This window comes from Colletotrichum fructicola (assembly GCF_000319635.2).
Source record: "Colletotrichum fructicola Nara gc5 chromosome Unknown KSG_Nara_v1_contig01, whole genome shotgun sequence".
NCBI classification, from domain to species: domain Eukaryota; kingdom Fungi; phylum Ascomycota; class Sordariomycetes; order Glomerellales; family Glomerellaceae; genus Colletotrichum; species Colletotrichum fructicola.
Genome location: NW_027094051.1, coordinates 1,666,678 through 1,690,106, shown reverse-complemented (window position 1 = coordinate 1,690,106; position 23,429 = coordinate 1,666,678). Strand labels below are relative to the sequence as shown.

At 54.6% G+C, this 23,429-nt stretch overlaps 9 protein-coding genes across 9 annotated transcripts; 7 read left to right on the top strand and 2 right to left on the bottom strand.

The window, feature by feature from the left end:
* Window positions 1–1,384: 1,384 nt before the first annotated feature.
* CGGC5_v000488 (uncharacterized protein) lies at window positions 1,385–1,784 on the top strand (the record flags this gene model as incomplete). The annotated part of the gene is made up of 2 exons (XM_066150680.1): window positions 1,385–1,485; window positions 1,538–1,784. 2 exons carry the CDS (start codon window positions 1,385–1,387, stop codon window positions 1,782–1,784), a joined length of 348 nt encoding a protein of 115 aa, XP_066009928.1.
* Window positions 1,785–4,805: 3,021 nt separating this feature from the next.
* BET2 (Geranylgeranyl transferase type-2 subunit beta) lies at window positions 4,806–5,860 on the top strand (the record flags this gene model as incomplete). Its single annotated transcript, XM_032032406.1, has 2 exons — window positions 4,806–5,172; window positions 5,232–5,860. The coding sequence occupies 2 exons, from the start codon at window positions 4,806–4,808 to the stop codon at window positions 5,858–5,860; spliced, it is 996 nt and encodes a 331-aa protein (XP_031888391.1).
* A 3,053-nt stretch (window positions 5,861–8,913) lies between these two features.
* CGGC5_v000486 (uncharacterized protein) lies at window positions 8,914–11,573 on the top strand (the record flags this gene model as incomplete). The annotated part of the gene is made up of 8 exons (XM_032032407.2): window positions 8,914–8,952; window positions 9,356–9,820; window positions 9,874–10,275; window positions 10,327–10,795; window positions 10,847–10,883; window positions 10,950–11,374; window positions 11,472–11,513; window positions 11,566–11,573. The coding sequence occupies 8 exons, from the start codon at window positions 8,914–8,916 to the stop codon at window positions 11,571–11,573; spliced, it is 1,887 nt and encodes a 628-aa protein (XP_031888392.2).
* A 386-nt stretch (window positions 11,574–11,959) lies between these two features.
* On the bottom strand, window positions 11,960–15,292 carry MSH3 (DNA mismatch repair protein MSH3; the record flags this gene model as incomplete). The annotated part of the gene is made up of 1 exon (XM_032032408.1): window positions 11,960–15,292. The coding sequence occupies one exon, from the start codon at window positions 15,290–15,292 to the stop codon at window positions 11,960–11,962; it is 3,333 nt and encodes a 1,110-aa protein (XP_031888389.1).
* Window positions 15,293–15,743: 451 nt separating this feature from the next.
* CGGC5_v000484 (AB hydrolase superfamily protein) lies at window positions 15,744–16,906 on the bottom strand (the record flags this gene model as incomplete). The annotated part of the gene is made up of 4 exons (XM_032032409.1): window positions 15,744–16,024; window positions 16,076–16,343; window positions 16,398–16,796; window positions 16,850–16,906. The coding sequence occupies 4 exons, from the start codon at window positions 16,904–16,906 to the stop codon at window positions 15,744–15,746; spliced, it is 1,005 nt and encodes a 334-aa protein (XP_031888390.1).
* Window positions 16,907–17,914: 1,008 nt separating this feature from the next.
* COX17 (Cytochrome c oxidase copper chaperone) lies at window positions 17,915–19,346 on the top strand (the record flags this gene model as incomplete). Its single annotated transcript, XM_032032410.2, has 5 exons — window positions 17,915–17,939; window positions 18,001–18,062; window positions 18,157–18,293; window positions 18,366–18,435; window positions 18,607–18,609. 5 exons carry the CDS (start codon window positions 17,915–17,917, stop codon window positions 18,607–18,609), a joined length of 297 nt encoding a protein of 98 aa, XP_031888397.2.
* A 350-nt stretch (window positions 19,347–19,696) lies between these two features.
* Window positions 19,697–20,868, top strand: PXR1 (the record flags this gene model as incomplete). The annotated part of the gene is made up of 3 exons (XM_032032411.1): window positions 19,697–19,719; window positions 19,786–20,788; window positions 20,842–20,868. 3 exons carry the CDS (start codon window positions 19,697–19,699, stop codon window positions 20,866–20,868), a joined length of 1,053 nt encoding a protein of 350 aa, XP_031888398.1.
* Window positions 20,869–21,344: 476 nt separating this feature from the next.
* Window positions 21,345–21,920, top strand: CGGC5_v000481 (uncharacterized protein; the record flags this gene model as incomplete). The annotated part of the gene is made up of 1 exon (XM_032032413.2): window positions 21,345–21,920. One exon carries the CDS (start codon window positions 21,345–21,347, stop codon window positions 21,918–21,920), a length of 576 nt encoding a protein of 191 aa, XP_031888294.2.
* Window positions 21,921–22,591: 671 nt separating this feature from the next.
* CGGC5_v000480 (uncharacterized protein) lies at window positions 22,592–23,176 on the top strand (the record flags this gene model as incomplete). The annotated part of the gene is made up of 1 exon (XM_032032414.1): window positions 22,592–23,176. The coding sequence occupies one exon, from the start codon at window positions 22,592–22,594 to the stop codon at window positions 23,174–23,176; it is 585 nt and encodes a 194-aa protein (XP_031888293.1).
* Between the last annotated feature and the right edge of the window lie 253 nt (window positions 23,177–23,429).

The following is a 23,429-nucleotide window of genomic DNA, read 5'->3' as shown; positions in this document are numbered from 1 at the left end:
AGGTACAGATACAAGTTGAAAGTCCCGAGGGGAGGGGGCCCGAAAAGAGCAGAGGGGCCGGGCAGCTGGCGAGTGAGGTCTGGGCCGGTGCCACGGTGCGGATCCGTAGTGAAGTGAACGAGTGCTGTTGGTGTTGGTGTTGGAGGATAGGTGAGGAGAAGAGGGGGCGGAGGGGAAAGAGGAGGCCTAGGTTCCTTAGTTGGGCTGCCAGAAGGAGGCCTGTCGGGTAGGTGTGGATCTGCCCCTGCCATGCAACAACATCAGCTCCACTGGTGTAAATCAGACACGCGCCAGGTGGGAACACATCAAGAGGTGAAGTTGGGCAGAGATCACCACTGCCTGGACTCTGGAGAGCCCGGAACGCTAGCACTCGAGGGTTCCACGCCAGCTGTGGGGGCCCTCAGGCTTAGCGGCCATGCACCCACCGCGGGCTGTGTCGAGTCGCCGCGCTGCTTCCGTGTTCAACAACACCTCCCGTCATTATCAGATTCCATGAATAGAAGCTCCAGCCCAGACCGGCCCAGCCCGCCTCACATCATCAACACGGCCAGGTCGAAAAGAAGACGAGGAAAATGTCTACAAACGAACCCATCAGCGTCAAATGAATCCATCAACATTCCACTTCCTCCTGCCGTCTTCGCCCTCGCCCCCAATCGCCACAAACGGCCAACATGCGCTGCTTGCGGCATGGCAGCGCCGTCAAGTTTGGCCAACCTGGATTAGACCAACGGCTTTGGGCCTGTCCGTCTGTCCGTCACGCACGCACAGATCAGGACCCGGTTGTCTTCTAGTGCCGATTGGGCCCGCGCACGTCTGTTTGACATTGGCGTCGCTCGAGCTATTGGAAGCCGTGTCTCCAAAGAATCCCCCCTAACGTCTCTCCCGGCTCCAATGCGACAGGAACCCGTCGTCGATCGAGTTAGACTCTCATGTCAACGAGAGGAATGACAACCAGACCATTCGTCAATGACGCCTTGCTCGCTTCCAGCGCCAGTCCGCCAGACTCTAGAGCAACGTCAACGCTTTGGATCCCTCTCCTCCCTCTTGGACCCTGTTCGTATTCGCAAGCAGCAGGAACAATGCACAGAAATCCCGCCCATGGCAGCAAACGCCCCCGGACTCAGGGCCGCCTGGTATGCGTGCGACGGAGGACACGCGTTGGGCAAAATTCTTTTTGATTACAGCCAAAGCGTGTCGCCTCATCTTTGATGACCCTTTGCCCTTTTGATGAAAAGGGCGTCGCGTTTTGCAATATCACAATGCCTTGTGCCAAGGCAAGAAATGATGCCTCGTCTCGACTCTACAGGGCTGCCCGGCGACCCGATTTCTGAAACACAAACGTTTCTATGGATAGCCATGGATGGGATTCGCCGGGAATGCGCAAATGCCAGGGGTGCTCTTGGTTGCAGCTGCGGACGGGAGCTTTAAACGGCTCATTACCTCATCTCACAGCCCCCTGGATCCGGACTTTTGGCTCGCTGTGAGGTATGACAAGTTCTTCGCTGGCCATTAACCACCTGCTCTAAATCGCATTAAGACTTCAAGATTGCGGCCGTCTGTGGATCCCGTCCTTCAGACATCGATCGCGCCTGCTCGACGGCATCTCCGTTCCCAGATATGGCTGTTGCGCTGCACAGATGGCGACAGGCGGAAGCCAACAGCCCCTATTCTCCGAGCGAATGAAGGGGCAATTGTACAGGACACAACGTGGCCAGGACACCGAAAAGACGAGACAGTCGGCGGAGACGGAAGACGGAGAAACGGACAGATCTGGTATGATGTGACAGCCCTCGCGCTCACTCGCAACACATCCAGCGCAGCATCTTTTGTTTCCCTGCGGCTTGCTGCACGTTCAGACCCTTCCACAGCTACTGGAAGCCCGGTTCGAACATATCTCGCCTTCCTCTGAAGGCTGTCTCGGCTCAACTCGCTGCGATTGCTTCTGTGACCCCGGCAGGAAGCTGGTGACTGGTCGTTGGTCTGACGGAAAGGAGTCACGCTACTGCACGGTGTTCTGCAATGCACGGGCGAAGGAGACGTTCTAGCACACCATCGCCAGCCTCCGGATGGGTTGAGAGCCAACCAACCGACCTTGCTCGAAGTTTCCTATGGGCCGATGGTGCGAACTGGCCGTTGCCGCAACGCTCCGGCACAAGCCTTATCTCGAAATCGTACCGAAAAACGTGCATGCTCTTTGACCACCTGACTTCTTGTTGAGCAGAGTTAGCAGGGACGAGACGACGGGTTATTGCGCAGAAGATATGGCAAACTTTGCCGATCTCGATGCCACGTCCCTCCTCATTCACCCCGCGAGCGTGGAAGAAACACAAGACCCATCGTCATCCAACTCTTCCAACAGGGTGTTGATTCATCCTCTTTGATGATAAATTCGAACGTACAAGAGCCAACCCGATGCCAGCTACCATCTGTCAACGGGCCCGGAGCCGAAGCGTCGGAAACTTTCAGATCTCGTACCTTTCGGCGGCGTTGCCCTCTTCTGTGTCGCAAGCGGTAATGATTTCCCCGCAGTAGGTGTCCATGGATTTTCACAATTGGCGGAATAAACTCAAAGGGCTGCGATGGCGTGTGAGCTTCGCAGTTCGGGCCTGCAGATCGGACAGGCACGGAGGTCACATTGACATCGCAGAGCTCCCTGCACCGCGATGTGTGTTCCTACAACTACCCCAAGAGCACCACCACTCCGCCCGCCGTATGTCAGCAGTGAGGTGCGACTGACGGAAAGTCAGTCAGCCTGTTTTCACCGTAACTGGACACTGCGATGAGTAGAAATACCTATGTGATCAACGTATCACAACGAGAACAATGGACAGCCGTTTGCGGTGTTCAAGCCACCGGGATCTGACCCGGACCCATTGAAGTTCAAGCTTCAAGCCACAGAGGGGCGACGACGAGGGAACTCTCATTATCGATCTTACCGTTGGCTGGCTTGAACAAGGCATGACCAACGCCAGCTGCCACCTTGCCTGCTTAGACTCCACCATCGGAGCAAACCAAGTTGCAGACAGTAAGGTACTTTGATTGTTTAATTGCCGCTCAAACGACTGCGAGGAAAATAATACTGTGCATCTCGGCGGCAGTCGACTGCGGGCAACATGAGAACATTCCTCTCAGGCGCCTGAAGGCTGTACCTGCGAACGGTCTGAGTGGGATTTCGACATGGCAAAGCACCTCACTGGTGATGTCCAGGCCGAAAACGGCTTAGTCCAGGAACACGACCGACGACTCTGAAACTCGGTAGTGTTTCCTCGACAAATAATGGCCAAGCCTGGGGGTGGTGGATAAGGTGTGCTGGATCACGCTCACGGGCAGTCTGTCATCCACATACTGAAAAGTATGGCGGGAGCAGACGGGAAAGACCCAGAAAAAAATTGGTACGCGCACATGGCATCGTGGCTGCTCCGTCATTCTGCTGGGCCGTATGCCGCCGTCAACCATGGATATGGCCTGTGCTGGCTGTGGACATGAAGGGAATTGCTTCTCTCTTTAAAGTCTAATGCTCTGAAATGCGCAGGCCCGAGAAGCTTCCAAGACCGAGGCCAGTATCGTCCACGCCATCTCAAAAAGGAGTGCCCGATATGTCATAGTTCGCACCCGAGCATGAGGTCAATCTTCAGGATGAAGCCTGTAGCGGGCTCGACTGTCAGTTGCCGCCTCCCAAATGCCTCTGAATCATGCGCCCCTGCGTAAAGCCCCGATCTTGATGACGGCACTGTGGAAGCCGTTCGGCGCTCTTGCGTAATCCTGATCATCGATATAAGCATGCAAAATAGAGCCATATTCCCTGCCGTCGATCTTCGATGTGAATATGCTTTTCCATCATCTTGATGTTGGCAGTTTCCATCTAATGCCGTTCTCGCAGTCGGCAAGCCGCCACCCCAAGGAGAGATCTACCCGGCCGTGGTGCCAGCCGGCGATGCAAGAAACAAGGCCGGAGACTCAGGCACCAGCCGGATAAAGGCATCTACACCGGTCTGGAAAAGATGGTATCGCAATGCATTATCCAATCCGATACCTTTGTTCGGAGTTGGGCCAAGGTAGATTCGCCCATCTCTCATGCAGGCCCCGTTGGCCCCGTTGATTTGGGAAAGGCGCGCAACGCAGTTTCCCGTAGTCGCATAGCCAAGCAGCCTGGTTTGGTCAATCAGTCACCTGGTGCACAACCGGCCAGCCTCTAGATCGGTTCTGTCAACGATTGGTGGCTAGTCGAAGTCCGAGCGAGCGATAATCGTGACCAATGGTCTTGGAAACGAGAAGTGTCACCCAAGCTTCCAGAGTCAGTCAGCAACATCGGCTTGATAGCGGCAAGGCAGGCGGATAGCTCACCAGCGAGTGCCGTGGTTATTTTTGAGAACACACGAGGCCTCAGTCAGCATACATCGGGCCCGAGTGACCTTTCCAGCAGAAACAGTAATTTGCGCCTCGCCAGACGACACAATATGATTTGATGAAAGACGAATGCTCGCTTCTCGGAGAATTTCAGAGGTTTTAGGTACGGTATCCCATCACAGCACCCGGAAAACGTGGGTCCAGCGCCGTCCTGGTCGGTTCAGTGTCCCTTCCTGACGGGGATGCAACATCCTGGCTCGTCAGACGGCGGAACCTGCCGTCTGGGAACCCAACCGAACTGCCTTACCTAAGCGACACAACTTCATCTCTTTCCTTCTACCTTGCGTGGAGCATCGTCAAATTTTATTTACACTCAAGCCCCAACGGAACCCTCGATCATCTGTCCGTCCCAGAACCTCAAAAATCTGACTCACCCCCAGATAGTACGAGGATTCACCATGGCGGCCCAGTTCGAGAATCTTCCAGACGAGCTCAAGCTGGCCACAGCGGCTCACGTGAAGTACATCCAGAGTTTGGATACTCGCAAAGACGAGTACGACTACTGGCTGACGGAGCACCTACGCCTGAACGGTCTCTATTGGGGCCTCACTGCGCTGCACCTTCTGGGTCACCCTGACGCGCTTCCCCGCGCCGAAACCATAGACTTCGTTCTCTCGTGCCAACACGAGAGCGGAGGCTTCGGGGCCGCGCCAGGCCACGATGCTCACATGCTCTATACAGTTAGTGCTGTACAGATCCTCGTCATGATTGACGCCTTGGATGAGCTGGAGGTGCGCGGCAAGGGGAAGGCGCAAGTGGGCAAGTGTGAGTGCTTGCCGCTTCTCGCTGTTGATTGCGCATGAGATGCTGACATTGAGGGACAGTCATTGCAGATCTTCAGAACCGTGAAAGCGGAACTTTCGCAGGTGACGAATGGGGCGAGGAGGACACCCGCTTCCTCTACGGCGCGCTGAATGCTCTCTCGCTGCTCGGTCTGCTTGATCTGGTGGACGTCGACAAGGCTGTCAAGCACATCGCCGCGTGTACCAACTTTGACGGCGGCTACGGTGTGAGTCCCGGTGCGGAGTCCCACTCGGGTCAGATCTTCACCTGTCTCGCGGCGCTCTCCATCGCAGGGCGTCTGGATCTTGTGGAGAAGGACAAGCTAGGTCGGTGGTTGAGTGAGAGGCAAGTTGCGGCTGGCGGCCTCAATGGTAGGCCCGAGAAGGATGAGGACGTGTGCTACAGTTGGTGGGTGCTAAGCAGCTTGAGCATCATTGATCGGACGCACTGGATCGACCGGCAGAAGCTGATCACCTTCATCCTCAAGTGCCAGGATACGGAGCTCGGCGGCATCTCAGATCGGCCAGGGAACATGGTGGACGTGTGGCATACCCTGTTCGGCCTTACGGGTCTCAGCTTGCTGGGGTATCCGGGCATGGTGGAGGTCGACCCTGTGTATTGCATGCCGAGAGCGGTGACCGAGAAGGCATTGCGAAAGAAGATGCAGTGATGCTGGAAATGCGACAGGAGCAGTCGCTCGGGAGTGGAATTTGCTCGCAATACTTACCTCTTGCCGTCTAATAACCTTCTATTTCCAACTACGATGGTAGCAAGGATACATGGCGAGAGAAGAGCAAAAGTGTTGGCTTTTTAGGGGCTTTCGTTTTGCTACATGCGATCTGCCCTGTGCTAGCCTTCAGACATTTTATTAAACAGGCCTCGACGGAGCCTGAATTAGGGTCGATCCCGATACGCAATACAATAATATATCTTATCACCACTTATCGTTGACCAAGACTTTCAAGGACGGTATTCGTAAGTGGGGTGGGAAATCCACGCGTGAGTGCCGTCCTCTCAGTATACCCACTTGGTCGCAACAGCTGGCTGCCTCTGTCTGGAACGTATCTCCCTACGTACTACCGATTCGGTGTTTGTTGTTTGGGTCGTCAGGAGACGGTTAGTCGAGTCTGGTTGCACTCTCAACTCTCAGAAGACTGCAACATCAGAGGAGCTGGGGTGATAACTGAGGTAGGTAGTGGTGGTAGTAGTGGCCAAGGTTGTAAACACCAAAGTCCTTCCGATTACTTCCCCTTTTTTTTTTTTTTTCTCAGCAGCTGAGAGTTCGCCCGCTGACTCTCCTTCCATTTCCAAAGGAAGTGGAGTAGTGGTGGTGGTTGAGGTTGAAAACACCAAAGGCACCTCCATTGCCTTAGGCGGCTCCCCGCCAAGCGCCCTCCCTTCCCCCCTTTGTGAGAACCTTCAGGACACCGCATGTGAATACTCAGGAACCAGGTGCATCAATACACAAGCTCGTCAACAGTCACGTGCCTGGGGCTCAGGTGAGCTGCTTGAGGTCGGTCTTCGCACCCAACTAGCGCGTCGCGCTCTTTTTTTCCTGTCAACATCACCGAGAGGAAAAAAACAACCCCTCCTCCGACCTCAACACTTCACAACCTCACCACCACCAACCCTTCGTCACTCCTTTCTCCCTTCTTCTCCCCATCTGGAGAAGTCGTCAGCAAGACGATTTCTATCCAGTTTTCTCTCCTTCAAATTCTCTTCCTCCTTTCTACCACCGTCACGTACCCTGATTTCTACGATTTGTTTCGATACCGTATCGAACTCCCACCACCCCGACCAAAAGTCCTGTTACAACACCTATCCTGTCGATATTTTATCACCAACACCAATCCGAGAAAAACGACTCTCCCAGGCCTTTCAGGTCGTCCAGGAAGCCTCTGTGTTATTCACAGAATCAACCGAAAACCACTACTGTCGAAATTCTCGCGAGAAGCGGAATCACATCCATCCCCACAGCACCAAAGGACCGGGAGATCAAGCCTGCTGGGTACTAGAGGTACGCGAAGACAGGCTTTGAAGTCTGGTTTTCGATTTTACTTTGTCTGCATCTTCTGTGCGCTTTCTGTGGCCTTTTCTTTATGGCTGGCTTTTGGACTTTTTGGGGGTTGATGTTGATCATTTCCTTGTGTTCTTTTTCGTCTGGACCTGCATTTTGGTCGGGTCATCGCACTTCATCTCAATGCCTGGGCGATGGGACGACCTGAGTCAAGCATCTCGCCAGAGCCTCGGCTGAGAAGGTTTTTCAGATTGCATCTGCTGTCATCAAGGCCAGCTGGTCTGGTGTTGGATGTTCTGAGCCTCATGGGTTCTGGCTGCGTGGTCTCTGCCCCCTTTCCATATGTTCAAGTTCTACCCCGGTACTCAGTGCTGGTTGCCCGGGAACCGTCTGTTCTTCGTATGCAGTCCAACTCGTCAGGATCAAGAGGGAATTGGCACAATGGAGTTCAAGATTTGGAGACTTATGCACTTGGTCTGGGTGGCTCTGTGGTTCCCCAATGCTTTGTATGGACAAACCACTGCCCATGACTTTGAGCATTTGGACCCTTTGAACTTCACAGGGGCACTGTCTTCTTATGATCTCACGGAACATTGAGCAGATAGTCAGAGTGTTGCCATGGTGTCTGGGTCTTCTTGATCCCTTCACGCGTTCCATGAGACTTGAGAAAGCAGGAGCCATTAACCCTTCGGTCCTGCTCTCGCCTCTTTTTGATATTCAGAAAGGCGAGAGCTGCTTCAGAAGGTGAATATGGGCGTGAGGGCATCGAGGGCAATTTCTGAAGTTTGCCCATAGATAAAAGGAGGGCCAGGAACACTGATCTACTTTTTTTCCTTCTCTCCTCTTTACACCTGGCTTGGGAATCTTCTTTTCCTTCTCCTTGCCACTATCACCACAATCCTTTTGATCACCAGAGAAAACAGCATCACAATCTTCGCATATACTTACTAACCCTTGCAGGGTTCATTTGATACCTTCGACATATATCAGCGGCGCAATACCCAGAGCAGCAAGGTTCTCAACCGGAGTTTTTGATCAGATCCTGCCTACCGAGGACGGCACAGCCTTGATACGATATCAAGCTTTCCGCGAAGCAAACCACCGAGGAAATTGATTCGGCAAGAGATCGAACGACTCGACTCAGACAATTCTAGCACGGCATCGGAGAACGTTGCTTGCTACCTGCCTTTTGGCTTCCAGCTCTTGGTAAGTGCAGATCACCCCAGGAAGGGACGAAAATGAGGCGTACCTGAGCTCTCAGAGCCAGGGACCAACGGTGGAGGCAGTCACGTCACTGGAATTTCATTGCCAGCAATGGCATATGGAATGCACAGTACTGGGAGCACAAGACCAGAAATTTCGAGGTGTGAGGACCTTATCTTTCTCGACGGCCATGGTCCAGTGGTGATCCGGTATCTGGTCCTGTCCTATGAGATAGCGGATGGTCCCACTCCTGTCATGTGATGACTGGACAGCCGCCTGCCATTTCATCCAGTGCAGGAGCCTTTGTCCCTTCCTTCGTCCTTGCTCTGGCCCGTATGCTTACTGACGGAAGCTTCATACACAGGCAAGAACCGCCTCGGGCACACGACCGACGACACTCCCTCCTTCCTTTACTTCCTCGACCTCAAGCAACGTCCCTTTCGGGAAATTGGAACGCACGCAGCTACTATGGACAGCTCGCTGCTTCTCTCTTTCCTGCAAAAATGGCGCCCAGACGTCAAGCAGCTGTTGCTGCCCAGGCCGTGAGTACCACTTTCCCCTGAACTACACATCATCCGGAACTTCATCCCAAGATACCATTCGTTCTGTCTGCCAATTCTCAATCTCCCGCCATCCCGCGACAGCAATTGTCTATCTCATCCCCTCCTCCCACATGTCCTGAGCTACTCAGTGTCATCGCTTTGCTTTCTTTGCTCGGCTCTGCCTTTCCCGTGTCTTCGACATCTCGAAACACCAGTCGTTCTTTGCCCACTTGATGTCCACGACATCACAGGGAGGATTTCCTGCCTCTCGTTTTGCGTTTTGGTTACCCCGAGAAACTTATCCAGTTCCCCACCACGCTCGCTTCATCTGAAGCCGTTGCCAGTCAGTCACGACTGACCTCGGAAACCGCCTGAAATGCTTGCAGTTGCTGATAGTTAGCAGAGTATGGCCGACATCGCAGCCCGTGAGACTGAGGTCGACAACGATACCCCTATCAAGCCTCCCAAGGCGCCCAAGGTGTTGAAGCCTGCAAAGGTTTCCAAGAAGTCCCAGCCGTCCCAAGCCAAGAACGCCGGCAAGGGTTCCAACGCGAAGGCAGCTGTCAAGAAGTCATCCGACGTCAAGTCTTCAGATGGCTCTTCTATCCCTCTGCTCTGCTGCATCTGCTCCAGCCACCCTCGCTTCTCTGACGTTTCTCACTTGTTGACCCACTTGAGCTCCAAGGGCCATCTTCACACCTTGAACACTACGAGACTCGAGTCCCACGCAGACCTCTCCGCCGCTGCGACCATTGCCACCTATGACACTTGGTACGCCAAGCACAATCTCGAGCGTTTGCTCGCAGAGCGTCTCATGGCAGCCAGAGGAATGACCAATGGCAAGCGACCTGGTCAGCACCTCGCCCAGGTAGGCTGTTTCCGTAACCTCCGTTCTTGATCAGATGAACTGACCTCTTGCAGACTGTGAAGAAGAAGAAGTCCCTTGCTGTAACTGTCAAGACTGAGCACGACGCCGACACTCCTTCGACTCCGTCTGCCAAGAAGACGGGAAGTTTCGAGCACCAGGAAGCAATCACATTCTTTGGAGAAGAGGGCGAGCCAGCTGATCCTGGTCCCGACTATGTCGAGGAGGACTACGACACTGTTAGACTCAAGGGTATTATCTGGCCCGGCATGAGTCTCTTCGACGCCGCTACCCCGGATCAGAGGAAGAAGCGGAACCAGCGCAAGGACGCCTCGGTCCTCCTTCAGATGGAGCTTGACTCTCAGGCTGTCACTACCCTCGAGATGGTGGCTAACCTCAACTTGGAGGTTGAGAAGACTCGCAGTGTCTACGATGCCCCTTCCATTGAGGGTACTCCGGTATGGTGCCTTCCAACTTGCTAAGCCCGGAACCAAACTGACAATATCCAGCCTGCCAAGAAGCCTAGAGGTCGTCAGAGACGCGCTGTCACCGATGGCTTCGAGTCTCCTTCTGTTAGGGTCAAGGAAGAGCTAGACACGGACGACGAGGCTCTCATGCGGCCCACTCGTGCCAGACAACTCCGAACTAAAAAGGGTCCGAAGGTCATGACCAGCCCCTCCCCCGAGGCAGACTTCCAAAACTCCCCAGAAAGATTCGAGATTGCCAGCGACGACGCCGATGTCAGTGACCCAAACCAAGGGTTTGTCCTAGGCACTGACATGCCTCTTGGTATTGCCTACAACGACAATCCCCATGGCGACGTCGATGCGGACAACGATCCTGACCCGGACAGTTTTGACACAGACTTCGACGAGTCCCAATTTGTGGATCAGATGGGCAACTTCAAACGAACTTTCACAATCCCTGACAGACCTGACGTAGGAGCCGGCGATGTCTTCAGAGACGGCTCTTCTGACCGTATGTTGCTATCATTGCTTCCATCTTCAGCTGTTGCTAATCTGTCCACAGCCCGCCAACCCCCGACCCAGATCACAGATCAAGCTAGGTCGGCTCTTGGCCACGACCTCAACTCTCCAATTGATACGGTATATTGATGACCCCTCTGTTGCAGATTCAATGTGCGAAGTCGTATCCCCCTCCAACCGATGAACCCGAACTCAAACCTGACGTTGGCGTCTCCTACCCCTGCTGCGAAGCAGCTGTCGCACCGAACCTACAAAGGGAAGGAAAATAACTGTGGCTTGCAGGATCCGGCATTTGGAAATCACAGCTTCTTTGGTGGTCACAACGCTCACTTGAACCAGGCCAGAATGTCCAACATGGGGATGCCTCCCCCCTTCCACAACTTCGCGCACGCACAGGCAATCGACTCTGTCTTTCATCCTCACTACCCGCACCATTGGCCACACAATGCGCACCACGGATTCAACCCAATCAATGGCCACCCGGATCAACGGAACCTGTATCACCCTCACATGTTTCCCATCGCCCCCAATGTCTTCGACGAGAACGATCCGGGCCAGGGCTTGGATGGCGGTTTCAATGGAAATTTCTGAGATGTACGACTCCGAGGTTTCGTAGCTCGTGGGACCATCAAAGAAAGAGGCGACGTTAGGCAATCGACGTGTATCAGAGGCTTTCATTTTCGTCTTTCATTTTCATTTTCCCTTTTCAAGTACGTTCAAGGCGCCGACCTCTATTTTCCTGTACATTGCTAACTTTCCCAGCTGTTTAAGTAGGCAGGCATGCTGTTGCTTGACCCCGCGCGTTTTCGATTCACGCCTCAGCGATGCGGAGGGTTTCTTCTGCGCTTTCTCGGGGCAATTACGCAGTGCCTCTCGCGAAGGACCACGAATGAGGCTGGCTTGGCCAGCTTGGCATGTCGAGAACCTTTAGGATGCCGTATATACGGTGGTTCAGAAGAGACGGTTGCCAACTTTGAGACTATAAACTCGAACATTCTTCAGTCGAGTGCGGATGAAACTATAGTCCTGGTAGCCGAGATCTCGGTTGGTCACGAGATTTCATTCTTCTTGGCCAGCTAGTAATGCCACAGCATGGTACTTAGCAATAAAAGCAACTCATTATCATATCGTTGTGTGATTTGTACACATGGTGGTGTTACAACTGCTCTATGTTTGACATCAAGTGTTCCAACTGATCAGTCTTGCTTTGCAGCACATCGGACAAGAGACGTGCCGTGCCCCGTAACCTCCTTGCTCTTACATCCTGCTCCATCTCTCTTGACTTCTGCGCAGCCACCTCGATGACTTTGCGGGGAATCCGAGCCAGCCGCGCAACGTTGAGACCGTACGAGCGATGGGCGACGCCCTCGCCGACTTCGTACAGGAACGTGATCTCTTCGTCGGCACCGGCATCGTCATCCTCCCTTCCGTCCTCGCCATCCTTGCGCGTAGCCGTGAATCGCATGTGGACATTCTTGACGAGCCCCTGGCCGATACCGTCTGCGAGACGCGCGAGGTTCTGGTAGTGCGTGATGAAGAGGGTCAGGCACTTGTTCTCGCGGACGACGTGGTCGAGCACGGCGTGAGCGATGGCGGCGCCGTCGTGTGTCGACGTGCCGCGGCCGAGCTCGTCGAGGATGACGAGCGAGCGCGGCGTAGCGGCGCGAAGGATGCGTGCGGTCTCGGAGACCTCGACCATGAAGGTGGATTCGCCTGCGGCGAGGTTGTCGCGGGCGCCCATGCGGACGTGGATTGCGTCGGCGAGGGTCAGGGAGAATGCGTCGGCAGGGACGAAGGAGCCTATCTGGGCGAGGAGGACGAGGAGGGCTACGGCGCGGACGAAGGAGGATTTGCCGCCCATGTTGGGGCCCGTGATCAGGTGGGCTAGCGGGGATGGGGAGGAGAGCTTTGTTGTGAAGGGGATGTAGGGGTCTGAGAGGGTGTGTTCGGCAATGGGGTGACGGCCCTGCGTTACGGAGATTGTGGGCTGGGTCGGGGTTGAGAGGAAGCTTGGTTTGGTGTAGCCTGGGAGGGCGGCGACACGGGAGAGGGAGAGGAGGCAGTCGAGGGTTGCGAGGGAGGAGACGGCGTCGCGGAGGGGCTGGTACGCGTCTGCGATCTCGCGGAGGAGGGAGGTGAAGGCTGCGTCGCAGGCCGCGGCGAGGGCCTCGCGGTGTTGGTCGCGTTCTTGAATCAGGCGGACGACGGTGGGGGTGTGGAAGCGGGAGAGCTTCTTTGTGCCGGAGATCTTGATCCAGGAGGCCGGGACGGACTTGAGGTCTGTGTTGAGGACTTCGATGAGGAACTCGATGCCGGAGACGGTGACGTATTCGACGGGCTTCTTGCGCTTGATGGAGGAGGCGGCCTCGGCGCGGTGTTCGTCGAGGGATTGCTCGACGGAGACGATGCCCATCTTGTGGTCCTCGATATCTTCGGTCTGTTCCGACTCGCGGAAGAAGTTGTACTTGTCATCCTTTCGGGCGGCTTCCGGGTTGATCTTTTCGAGGTGCGAGACGACGAGGTCGAGGATTTGAGGGAGGGAAAAGATTGCGGAGGATATCAGGGGCGAGGTGAAGCCTGTTTCCTCGGCTGACTTCACGGTTGAGTATTGCATAGCGATGCGTTGAAGGGTCTGGAGGACGGAAAGGAGTTCCGGGCGGGTGCATTTCCCGTAGTAGATGCGGATGAGACTGCGTTCGAGGTCGGTCTTGATGCTGGACAGGAGACTCTCGAGGCGGTCCACCTTTGTAGAAGATTGCTCGTCCAGAAGCTCCTGTACGGCGGCAACACGAGCTTCGAGACGGGAGACGTCAAGCAAGGGGCGGCCGACCCATTTGCGGAGGAGGCGCTGGCCGAAGCGGGTAGTAGTCTTGTCCAATGCCCAGAAGAGAGAACCGCGCTCAGAGTGATCTGTGGCATTGCGATAAACCTCGAGGGACTCAAGGGTTGTTCCGTTCAGGAGCATGTGCTGGCGCGCAGAGAAGCTGGCAAAGTTCTTGGTCAGATCGAAAACGTGTTCGAGTCCGTACTCCTTGAGGTGTGAGATCATCGCACTAAGACATATCGTGACAGGCTCAGGAAGATGAAGGATGCGGTCCAGGAGAGCGGAGGCGGCGGCGTCTGGGGTCTGCTGCAGCTTCTCGGCGTAGAACTGCGTGACGTGGGAGTAGGCCTCGGCAGCCATGGTCTTAGATCGAGGGACGCGCTCGACGCGGCTGCGGTCGCCAAAAACGTTTGTGCTGCTTCCTGACAGATGACGAATGAGCTTGTCGGAGCCCTTGGTGAGATCGCCCACAATGACGAACTCGCATGGTGAGATGTGCAACAGGCGCGTCTCGATCTCGCTCCTCATGAAGCCGTCCTCGAAGGTATCATAGATGATGTCTCCCGTTGTCGGTTGCACGGCCACTATGCCGACATCGACCTTCTCATCAGTGCCCTGGCCCTTTGACGGGGTTTCGGTGATGCACAGCAGATACCCTCCAGAGGGAGCACCGCCGTCGCCAGTCTCCAGCTCGCCGTTCTCGTCGATGTAGGTGCCCTTGGTGTAGACGTTGGTCAACTTTCGTACGAATGGTGCGTTGCGGTTGTCGCCGGCCTTCTTCAAGGCAGCCGTTTCAATCTGTCGAACGACTCCGACCTTGTGTCCAGCGGCAACTAGACGCTTCGCGTGGACGTGTAGCCGGTGGACTGGGATACTCGCTGACGCAAAGCGGTCCCAGTGTGCTTCCGAGGGGTGCTCATCGTAGCGGTACTTTCCCGGGATACAGACGATGCTGAGCTCCTTGGCGGCAATGCGGGCGTCCTCGCCGAAGAATCGGAACTTGTAGCCAACCTCGACGATGAGGACGGTGTCGAGGTGCTTGCGCTTGATTTCGAGGAATTGGATCTCCATTGGTGTGAGCTTCTTGTTCGCTCGAGCGCCGCCCTTTTTCGCCTTGGGTGGCGGCGATGCCTCATCTTCTTCGTCTTCATCGCCCTCCTCTCCCTCGGCAGCTTCGTTGTCGTCTTCTCGGTAGCGGCGGCGCAGCATGCTGTCTGGATGGCCCAGCTTCTTCACAAACTTCTTGTGGAGCTCCTCCCTGTGCTTCTTTGTCGACGGGTCGTCGTCCTCCTCCTCTTCGTTCTCGTTTGACTCTTGGCTGTAGACAAAGCGTCCTGTCCTACTTCCGGATGCTGATGCCTTCGCCTTGGGCTCCTGGTCAGGTTTCTTCTTTCCGCCAGGGAAGAACGAGCTTTTCCCTTGGTCGACGACTTCGGTGTTGTCGGCCTTTGCTCTCTTTGACGTCTTCTCCAGCCCAGTGTTCCCCTTATCCGCGTCCTCTTCCAATGGTCTCTTGCGCGAGCTCTCTGGCGACTCGGGCGGGCTGGTCCTGGACTCGGATTGGGACTTGTGGAAAGCCTCGGCGAGGCCATTGACGGTTTTGGGTTTGAAGAAGCTCGTCAGCGAACGCTGCTGCTTCTCGGGGGGCTTCGATTTGGGCACCATTGTGTACGACAAGCAGATTGGCGGTGCGGTTGTTGCGTGGTGATTGTGAACCAGCTTGGAAAGATTTGGATGGTGATGTCAATTAGGAGGCCCCGGTCTCGTCCCGTCGCGTCTCCAGGGCGTGAGCGCGTTGAGAGGTTACAGGGGGCCCCCACTGGAGCTCGATGCTTTACAGGGGTCCGCGCCAGTACTCCGCAGCAGGCCGTCAGGGATTGGGTCCCTCATATTAAACTTTCTTTTTACAGCTTCATGGCGTGAAACCGGCTGCATGTAAGTCGCGCGGGAAAAAATCACTCAGATTGCTGCCAGGTCCTTTTTCCATGTCTTTACTTTAGATTCATTGATCGAATTAAGAGAAATGCAACTCTAGGGGTATGTTGAAAGAAACGAAACGTCTGCTCAAAGCAGTTGAAGACCTCCCTGCCAGCTCTAGTACCGAAACGCCCACCACTCAACTCAGCAACCAACGGAGACCGATTGCGCCGTCCTCCAGGAACTTCTGGCTAGCCTTCAAGTGCGGGTAAACTGCCCAGAAGCCGTGAGGCACACCGGGATACAGGTCCAACTTGGTGGGCACCCCCGCGTCCCTCCACACCTGCTCCATGACCAGAGTGCAATCTCTCAGAGGGTCGAGACCGCAGGCCTGGAAGTAGGTCTTGGGCATGATGTTGCCGAGGTCTGGAGACAGGATTGGGTAGGCGACGGGGCTCGTGAAGTCAGGCTTGTAGTTCTCTGGCACCCTTGTCAGTACGGAACTTTTACAAAACTGCGGGGTAGTCTTACTGTGGATGACTTGGACGGACTCCTTCGTGATGACTGGCGCATGCGCGTTTTGCTCCATGCTCAGAAAGCGATCCTTGTACTTCGCGGGGACAGTTTCCTCCGTAGCTGCAACGGCAACTGACGAGTAAATGCCCGTCAGTGGGGGTGATCGCTGCTCCTTTCCCCAAAGATAGGCGACACCAAGAGCCAGATCTGCGCCGGCGCTCTCGCCGCCAACGAGGAAGCCCTTCTCTGGGTTGATTCCCAGGTTCTTGGTGTTCTCGATTGTCTATGGGCGGTCAGCTTACTCGTCTGAAAGCCACTCGGGCTTTGCGCTACTCACCCAGGACACTGCGTCGTAGCAGTCGTTCGCGGGGATGGGAAATGGGTTCTCGGGAGCAAGACGATACTCTACGTTCACCGCAATGCCACCCAGCTGAGTGAAGGCGCGGCAGACGAACGAAATCTCTTCGACGGATCCAATGATGAAGCCACCACCGTGGAAGGCCACGAAAACAGGACAGCCGTCCTCAGGGAGTTGCTTGGGCTTATGGATGCGGGCAATGAGAGACGCGCCGTCTCTCGTGGGAATCTGGATTTCCTCCTCAACCCAGGGTACGGTTGATGGATCTGGGGCTGCTGCGCGCTGGGCTGCGCCGGCCTGGGCCATCATGGCTCTCAGTCCACCCAGGTCAGTGTCCATTGTCCAGCCACTCACACGAGGCGGGCTGGTTTTGAAGGCCTATGAGGTGTAAGCGGTATGACGGCAAAAAATGTGGTGTTGTCATGTATCACCTCGTCCCATTCGGCAGAAGGGGTGCCAAGTGCTAAGGTCTCCTCGACAGACAGCATTTTGTGTGTGAGTAGCATAGTCGTGAAGATGAACGAGGAGTCAAGAGGAAGATGGTTCTGAAGTTCAATCTCATCAGACAAAGCTCGTGGGGGACTCGGCTCATGAATTTATATCCCACCACTACCCGCGGGGTTACCCAAATGGCAACCACCAACCTCATCAACCAACCAACCGGGCAGGTACGACATGCCCCTTTCTGGAAACGGCGTTCCATGTCCATGGATGCCATGACCCCATCTCCAGGGAAGACAAAAGAAAACAGATGCCAGCTCATAACTTGACAAAAAAACCGTGCACCGGCTCTCGCCAAATTTGCCCATCTCAAAGCGTGTAAGCCAGGCTAGGCTAAGTGCATCTTGCGTCTATCCTCGAATCAGGGGTTAACAAGAGTGCCAGGTGGCACACACCGCTCGTCAGCTGCGGCAGAATGCGGGTCTTCCGGACGCGAGGTCCTTCCGTCTTGCGGGGCACGATATCGGGTCCAATCGGGCCCCTGTCCACAGAGTACCGGCTGTTTTCCCCACACACACCGGACGTCGCATCGCGGCTTATTCTCTCAAGGTCCGATTTATGATGCCATGCAGCCTGCGTAAGACGGGACTCGTTCTGGAGCCTCCAAAAGACCCCTCATAGGCGAAATATGAGACATTTTTCTGACGATGGATGCAAACCATGGCTTTGGCACGAACCTGTCCAACTGCTACCTCAGATTACCTATTTTACTGGGTTATTAGATGACTTGCTCCAAGAAAATATCCGCCCTGCAGAAGCTTGGGCGTGTTGGTTGCTGCACGTGACATACCAAAGGCGTGATTGGCTGGGGGCCCAGGATCCCCCGAACGGTTGGGTGAATTACAAAGCGACACTACCAGCTTTGGTGATGTAAGGTGCGAAAGAAAAAAAAAAGTGGACTGACCGAGGTCGCCGATTATATTCAATCATCTGTTCGCCGCAGCTCGAATCGCAAATCGTTTCCTGAGCCACCCAACACTCGCTAGACACGCACAATGGCCTCCCAGGCTTGCGAACTGCGTAAGGAATCCTTCGCGACACAAACCTTCCCCTCCCAATGGCTAACAAAAGGACTCCGCAGCCTCCATTTCCACCCCGGCCGCCGCGCCGGCTGCCGCAAACGAGCAAGCCTCCAAGCCCAAGGTGCGCACGACTGAACGACGAGCCTCGCCTCTCCCTCCCCTTATCTCACACGACCCCGTGCGACGAGCACCTGCTGACGCTTTCTTTTCAATAGCCCTGCTGCGTATGCAAGGAGGAGAAGGCGAAACGAGACGAGTGCATGCTCTTCTCCAACGCCGCCGACCCGGCCAAGGACTGCCTTTCGACGATCGACCAATACCGAAACTGCATGAAGGGCTTTGGCTTCACGGTGTAAGGGGATAGTCGAGCCGATAATGAAAACGGGTAAATCGATGCGACGATAGATGTACAGTACGACCGAAGCATACACGGCGTTGGGGAAATAAAGAACCATCACGACTCTGGTTTGATAACTGCCATTTTGTGTGCTGCAGTGAGTGTTGTTGGGGCAATCTACAATCTGGTCATCACTTTACGTGGTTCTCTCCCTGTAGGATCGTGCGTTGCCGCGAGGAATGATCACGATGTAGTTGCGACCGATCTTTCGTCCCTTTGATTTCCATCCGCATGACCTTTGAAATATTGTACATTGACCAAAAATCAGTAGTCGAACCCATGGACATCATTCGTAGCTCCAGAGCCGAGCGTCCTTGTGTCCTGTGGCTTTGTCCACGTCTTCCTTACTCTGTCGGGATCGTCGGCAAACCCACCATGGCCTACGTTGATCGGCAAAATGTGGGAATCCGAGGTACGAGGCCGGGGCGTCTTGTTTGGAATTGAGGCAGAGGACGACGGCAAGGTGCGCACGCAGGATGCAGGGCACAGGATGCTGCAAGCTTGCGAGAGCAGATGAGCAACTTGTTACCGCTGGAGGCTTCTCTTCTGGGCTACTTGTGCAATATCACGAATGGTTGGTTAGAAGTTGAGAATGGGGGAGGCGAGACATGCTATGGCCGGAAGCCGCTAAGGGATGCAAGAGGTGCAAGAACGGGCTGCGTTGTTTGAACGGAAGCGCAGACTGGCATTGGCAGCGGTGAGGGCGAATGCTGTCACCGGAGGCGGAAGGGACAACAATAATCTCTCAAGGGACCGAAGGCGTTGCGACTAGTCTGTGAGTCACTCAATACCCCAATTCCATACTGGAAGCGAAGGATGGCCGACCGGTCCCTTATAGTCTGGTCCAATTCCAACTCTCCCGGCCCAGAAGGCGGCTCCCAGGTGGGAGTTCAGGTCAAACTGGGTCAGTTGGTGTGGTCGGTTAGAGTGAAGTGGTTTGGCTCGGACTTGGGCTCGGCGAGGTCCAGGTTCGAGTCGTCGACAAGAGATTACCTGTCAGTATCCTAGACGTGGGATCATGGGAACTCTTTTGTCATTTTGGTTCTCTTTTTTGATCCTATTTATAAAGAAAGAAATAATCCTGCACTTTTGTTTCTAGCAGATCTGCGAAATTGCAAGAGATGCTTGCTCCTTCCGTGTGTTGGGAGATTTCGTGATATAAGAGCACTGCCTGAATGCAGCGCCGGTGAGTTCGGTGAGGATGGGGCGGGGTTACTTCGGCTGCAGGGATGGCTGGACTCCAGACAATCAGACCCCACTAAAATTTTCTTCGATAATGGAATCTGCACTGGCACCTTATCGCATCTCGAAAACTCCCTTCTCCATTCAACGGGTTGGTCTCTCGTCAAACCGCAAAGATGGGTCTGGCGCAGCAGAAATCGTAAGAGACATACCATGGGATTCTACAGTGACATGCGACTTTATTTACTGACATCCTACCAAATAGCCGCCGCAAGATCGGCAAGGATCCCAACAACACGAAATGGACCAAGGACACCGAATCCTTCGGCCAGCGGATGCTGCGATCGCAAGGTTGGGAGCCCGGACAATATCTCGGCGCCAAAGACGCAGCACATGCCGTGCACCACACCGCCGCCAATGCCTCCTTCATCCGCGTCGCCCTCAAGGACGACATGCTCGGGCTCGGCTTCAAGCAAGCCAGGGATGACAGAGTGACGGGAATGGACGTCTTCTCCGACCTGCTGGGACGTCTGAATGGCAAATCGACCGAGGCGATCGACAAGGACCGCCAGGCCCGCGAGGCGCTGAAGAGCACGTTGTACTGCGATACCAAGTTCGGCCCCATGCGCTTCGTCAGCGGCGGCTTCCTCGTGGGCGACCAGGTTAAGGAGTCTGTCGACGGCGAGCCCAAGGAGGAGAGCAAGGATGATGTCAAGATGGAGGACATCCCCGCCGCGGAGTCTTCGAGCAAGAAGTCGAAGAAGCGCAAGGCCGAGGAGTCGAGCGACGAGTCGGAATCCTCCGAGGACGAGAAGACACGGAAGAAGCGCAGGAAAGAGGAGAAGAAGGAGAAGAAGCGCAAGTCAAAGGCTGCGAAGGAGGATGTTTCCGAAGATACCCAGGACGACGCGGAGAAGAAGGCCAAGAAGGATAAGAAGAAGGAGAAGAAGGAAAAGAAGAAGGCCGAGAAGGACAGCTCCGACGCCGAGAGCTCTGACGAAAAGGCGTCAAAGAAGAAGAGCAAGAAGGATAAGGCTGAGGCAAAGGAGACCGACGCCGAGAAGGCCGCGAGGAAGGAAGAGAAGAGGAAGCGCAAGGAGGAAAAGCGCGCCAAAAAGGAGGCGTCGCGGGAGTCCTCGTCCACGCCGGCTACGTCAACACCAGCGAGCGGTACTTCAACACCGGTTCTCAGAGGTCACCACGCTGTTAGATCACGATGGATTGCACAGAAGAGGATGGCAACTATGGACGACAAGGCGTTGAACCAGGTATGTGACATGGATATTCCCACGATGCGTATCTGTTTACTAACTCGAGGCAGATTTTCATGATCAAGTCGCAGTCGTGATTAGAGATAGAAAATAGATATCAATGACATGGTGTTTTGAGGCGTTCAACATATGGAAGGTACCCACCTAAAGGCGATGTAGGCCAGGCTTAAATGGTGCTGCGCCGCGATTTGTACCCGTGTATCATCGATATGGGGACTTTGGTTATGCTACTATTGCGAATTTCGGACGGAGGGGCGAGAGTCAAAACAAAGTTCTGATCGTTTAGAATTATGGCTGATGTTGCCTAGCAGTGAGCCTCAAAGGATTTCCGCGTGGGTACTGAGCGCGCGCGCGCCCGACTGGTTCGTATTGGAGGCAGCCGAGCCACTTTGGCCGGGTGTACGTGCCGAAGTATGCCACCACGACCTTGAGCGATGAGAAAGCTGTGCATATATATCCTCCATCAGTACCCACCCAACGCATGTTGTGTGAACCAACCTTGTCCGCCAAGCTTCGCTTTTCTCTTCGAACGCGTCTTTGAGAAACACCACAAATGAAAGTACAGCCTCGAAAAGACAAGACCATCTCGCAGGAGCACGATATGGCGGCTTCATCTTCATCTACTGCACCACGGTTCATGAGCAAGACTGCCACCAACGACGATAATATGAGAACCAACGACCCCGCTGGACCCAAGCCTATCGCATGGCAACACAACTACTTCGCGACCTGGCTTTCGATTAATCTCGTGTGCTGGTTCATCATCTCCGGGCTCGGCTCCGGCAGCGTCACCATCCCGTCGGAAGGCCAAGCTATCATCGGCGGCTTCGCATCCTTTATCTTCGCCGGCTCGTTCCTTGGCACCCTCATCATGGTCGAAGAAGTGTGGTCGCAGACGTCCCACACTCGAATGCTTGCCGGTACTATGGGACTCGGGTTGACGGCGACGTACGCTCTCATGGGTGAAGGCTGGAATAACGGCTGGCATCGGACTGCCGTTGCGCTGAGCGGAGGGTACGTCGGGTTCGTGCTGGAGTCTGCGACGGGGGTGTTTGGCTTGTTGCTTCAGGGTCTTGCCAATACTGGCGAGCCGCAGGATCCTGCGGTAGTCACGGATAAGAAGGGCTAGAAGAAGGCGGAGGGAGAGAAACCAGAGGGGTACCTAGTCTCTTTTCAAAAAGATTCTGCATTCATACTTCTATCCACTCGACGATGTGAAAGCGTGATGTTAATCCAGCTCCTGATTATCTTTACAAGAAAAGCATAATAACACTTTTTGCCCCCACTTTATCATGAATGCAACATATAAAAGGCTTTGAAAACTTGAAGTACTTCTTCCAGGTAAGACACTATGGAACAGGCAAAAGCGTACGGAATCCAGCAAAAGGATAGAACCCTCGGCCGGGTTTGATCCAGCGACCTTCAGCTAGCTTTCCCTTGACGGGCTGCAGGCCGACGCTCTACCAATTGAGCTACAAGGGCTTTTCTGATGACTTGTTGGTTATCAGATGCATCCAAGACCATTATGACTGTTTCGTTGGCGACCTGGCTGTTCAGTCATCGCCGCTTGGATGTTGATTGGTGAGTCACTTGGATATGTAGGTACTCAAAGTTGGCCGCCAAGGTTCGGCCTGACCACGGGGCTGTGGTCCGTCTCCCAACCGCACGCAAAAACCAAGATGCCGAAACCTTTCTGGCTACCTTTACGAAAGACTTCGGTATGTCGCCCGCCAATTCTTACTCCGACATGGGCCTTTGGTGCAGGTATCACATCGACAGCTACACAAGCCCAACGCAAAGATGTTGTTGACGACCATACTATGCGCCATTGGACGCTTCTTCTTACGTCTAGATACCGTGCTGGCAGTTCTAAGGGTTCTCGGAGCCTTTGGAATGATATCCTGCCTCCTCATCTTGGCATTCTGTCATCGAGCCTTTGGCAAATACGTCCTCACGCTCGTTGCGTTGAGCCCCCTGGTCCGCCTCATCCAAACCAGCTGGGAGTTCATGACTGGAGACTTTCCTTGGGACAACAAGGGTTATTTCGTGAGCAGCAGAGAAGGAGAGTTTCTACCTTGGGTGGTCTTCTTCCAGCTGCTTGCCCTCGGGGTTCTCGCCGTCTCTGCACGCGACTACGTAGAGAACTTTCTCCGTAAGCGACAGGAAGTCCAGATCGATGATTTGGTGGAGATTACGATAGCGGACGCTCTGGAAGCTTCTGAAGAAACTTGGGAGATGGTTGAGCATACGCAAGGTTCCATCGAGAATGGCTGGGCGGGCAAGCGGCTTACCTCTGACGGCAAAAGTATTACGACGAGAGCAGAGCTCGAGACTCGTCAAAGTTCTCAAGAACAGGAAAAGTCCCTAGAGGAGTTCGTTGGGTAATCAGCCAACCCAAAAGAATTACTATTCACGATCACAAACCAAGCATCCCACAAATTTGTACAAGGTAAGGCTTCTCAAGCCAACTCAGCCGTAACCACCATGCTTACCTCGATTGCAAACAGTCATCACCCTTCGGGTGCTGCTCAATGAAGTGAGGGCCTTCAACATGGCAAACTCAAACACTGGGTTTCTGCCCTTATAGGTGCTTTCCTGACTGGCCTGTCTTCGATACGAAAAGTCTGCACACCTTATA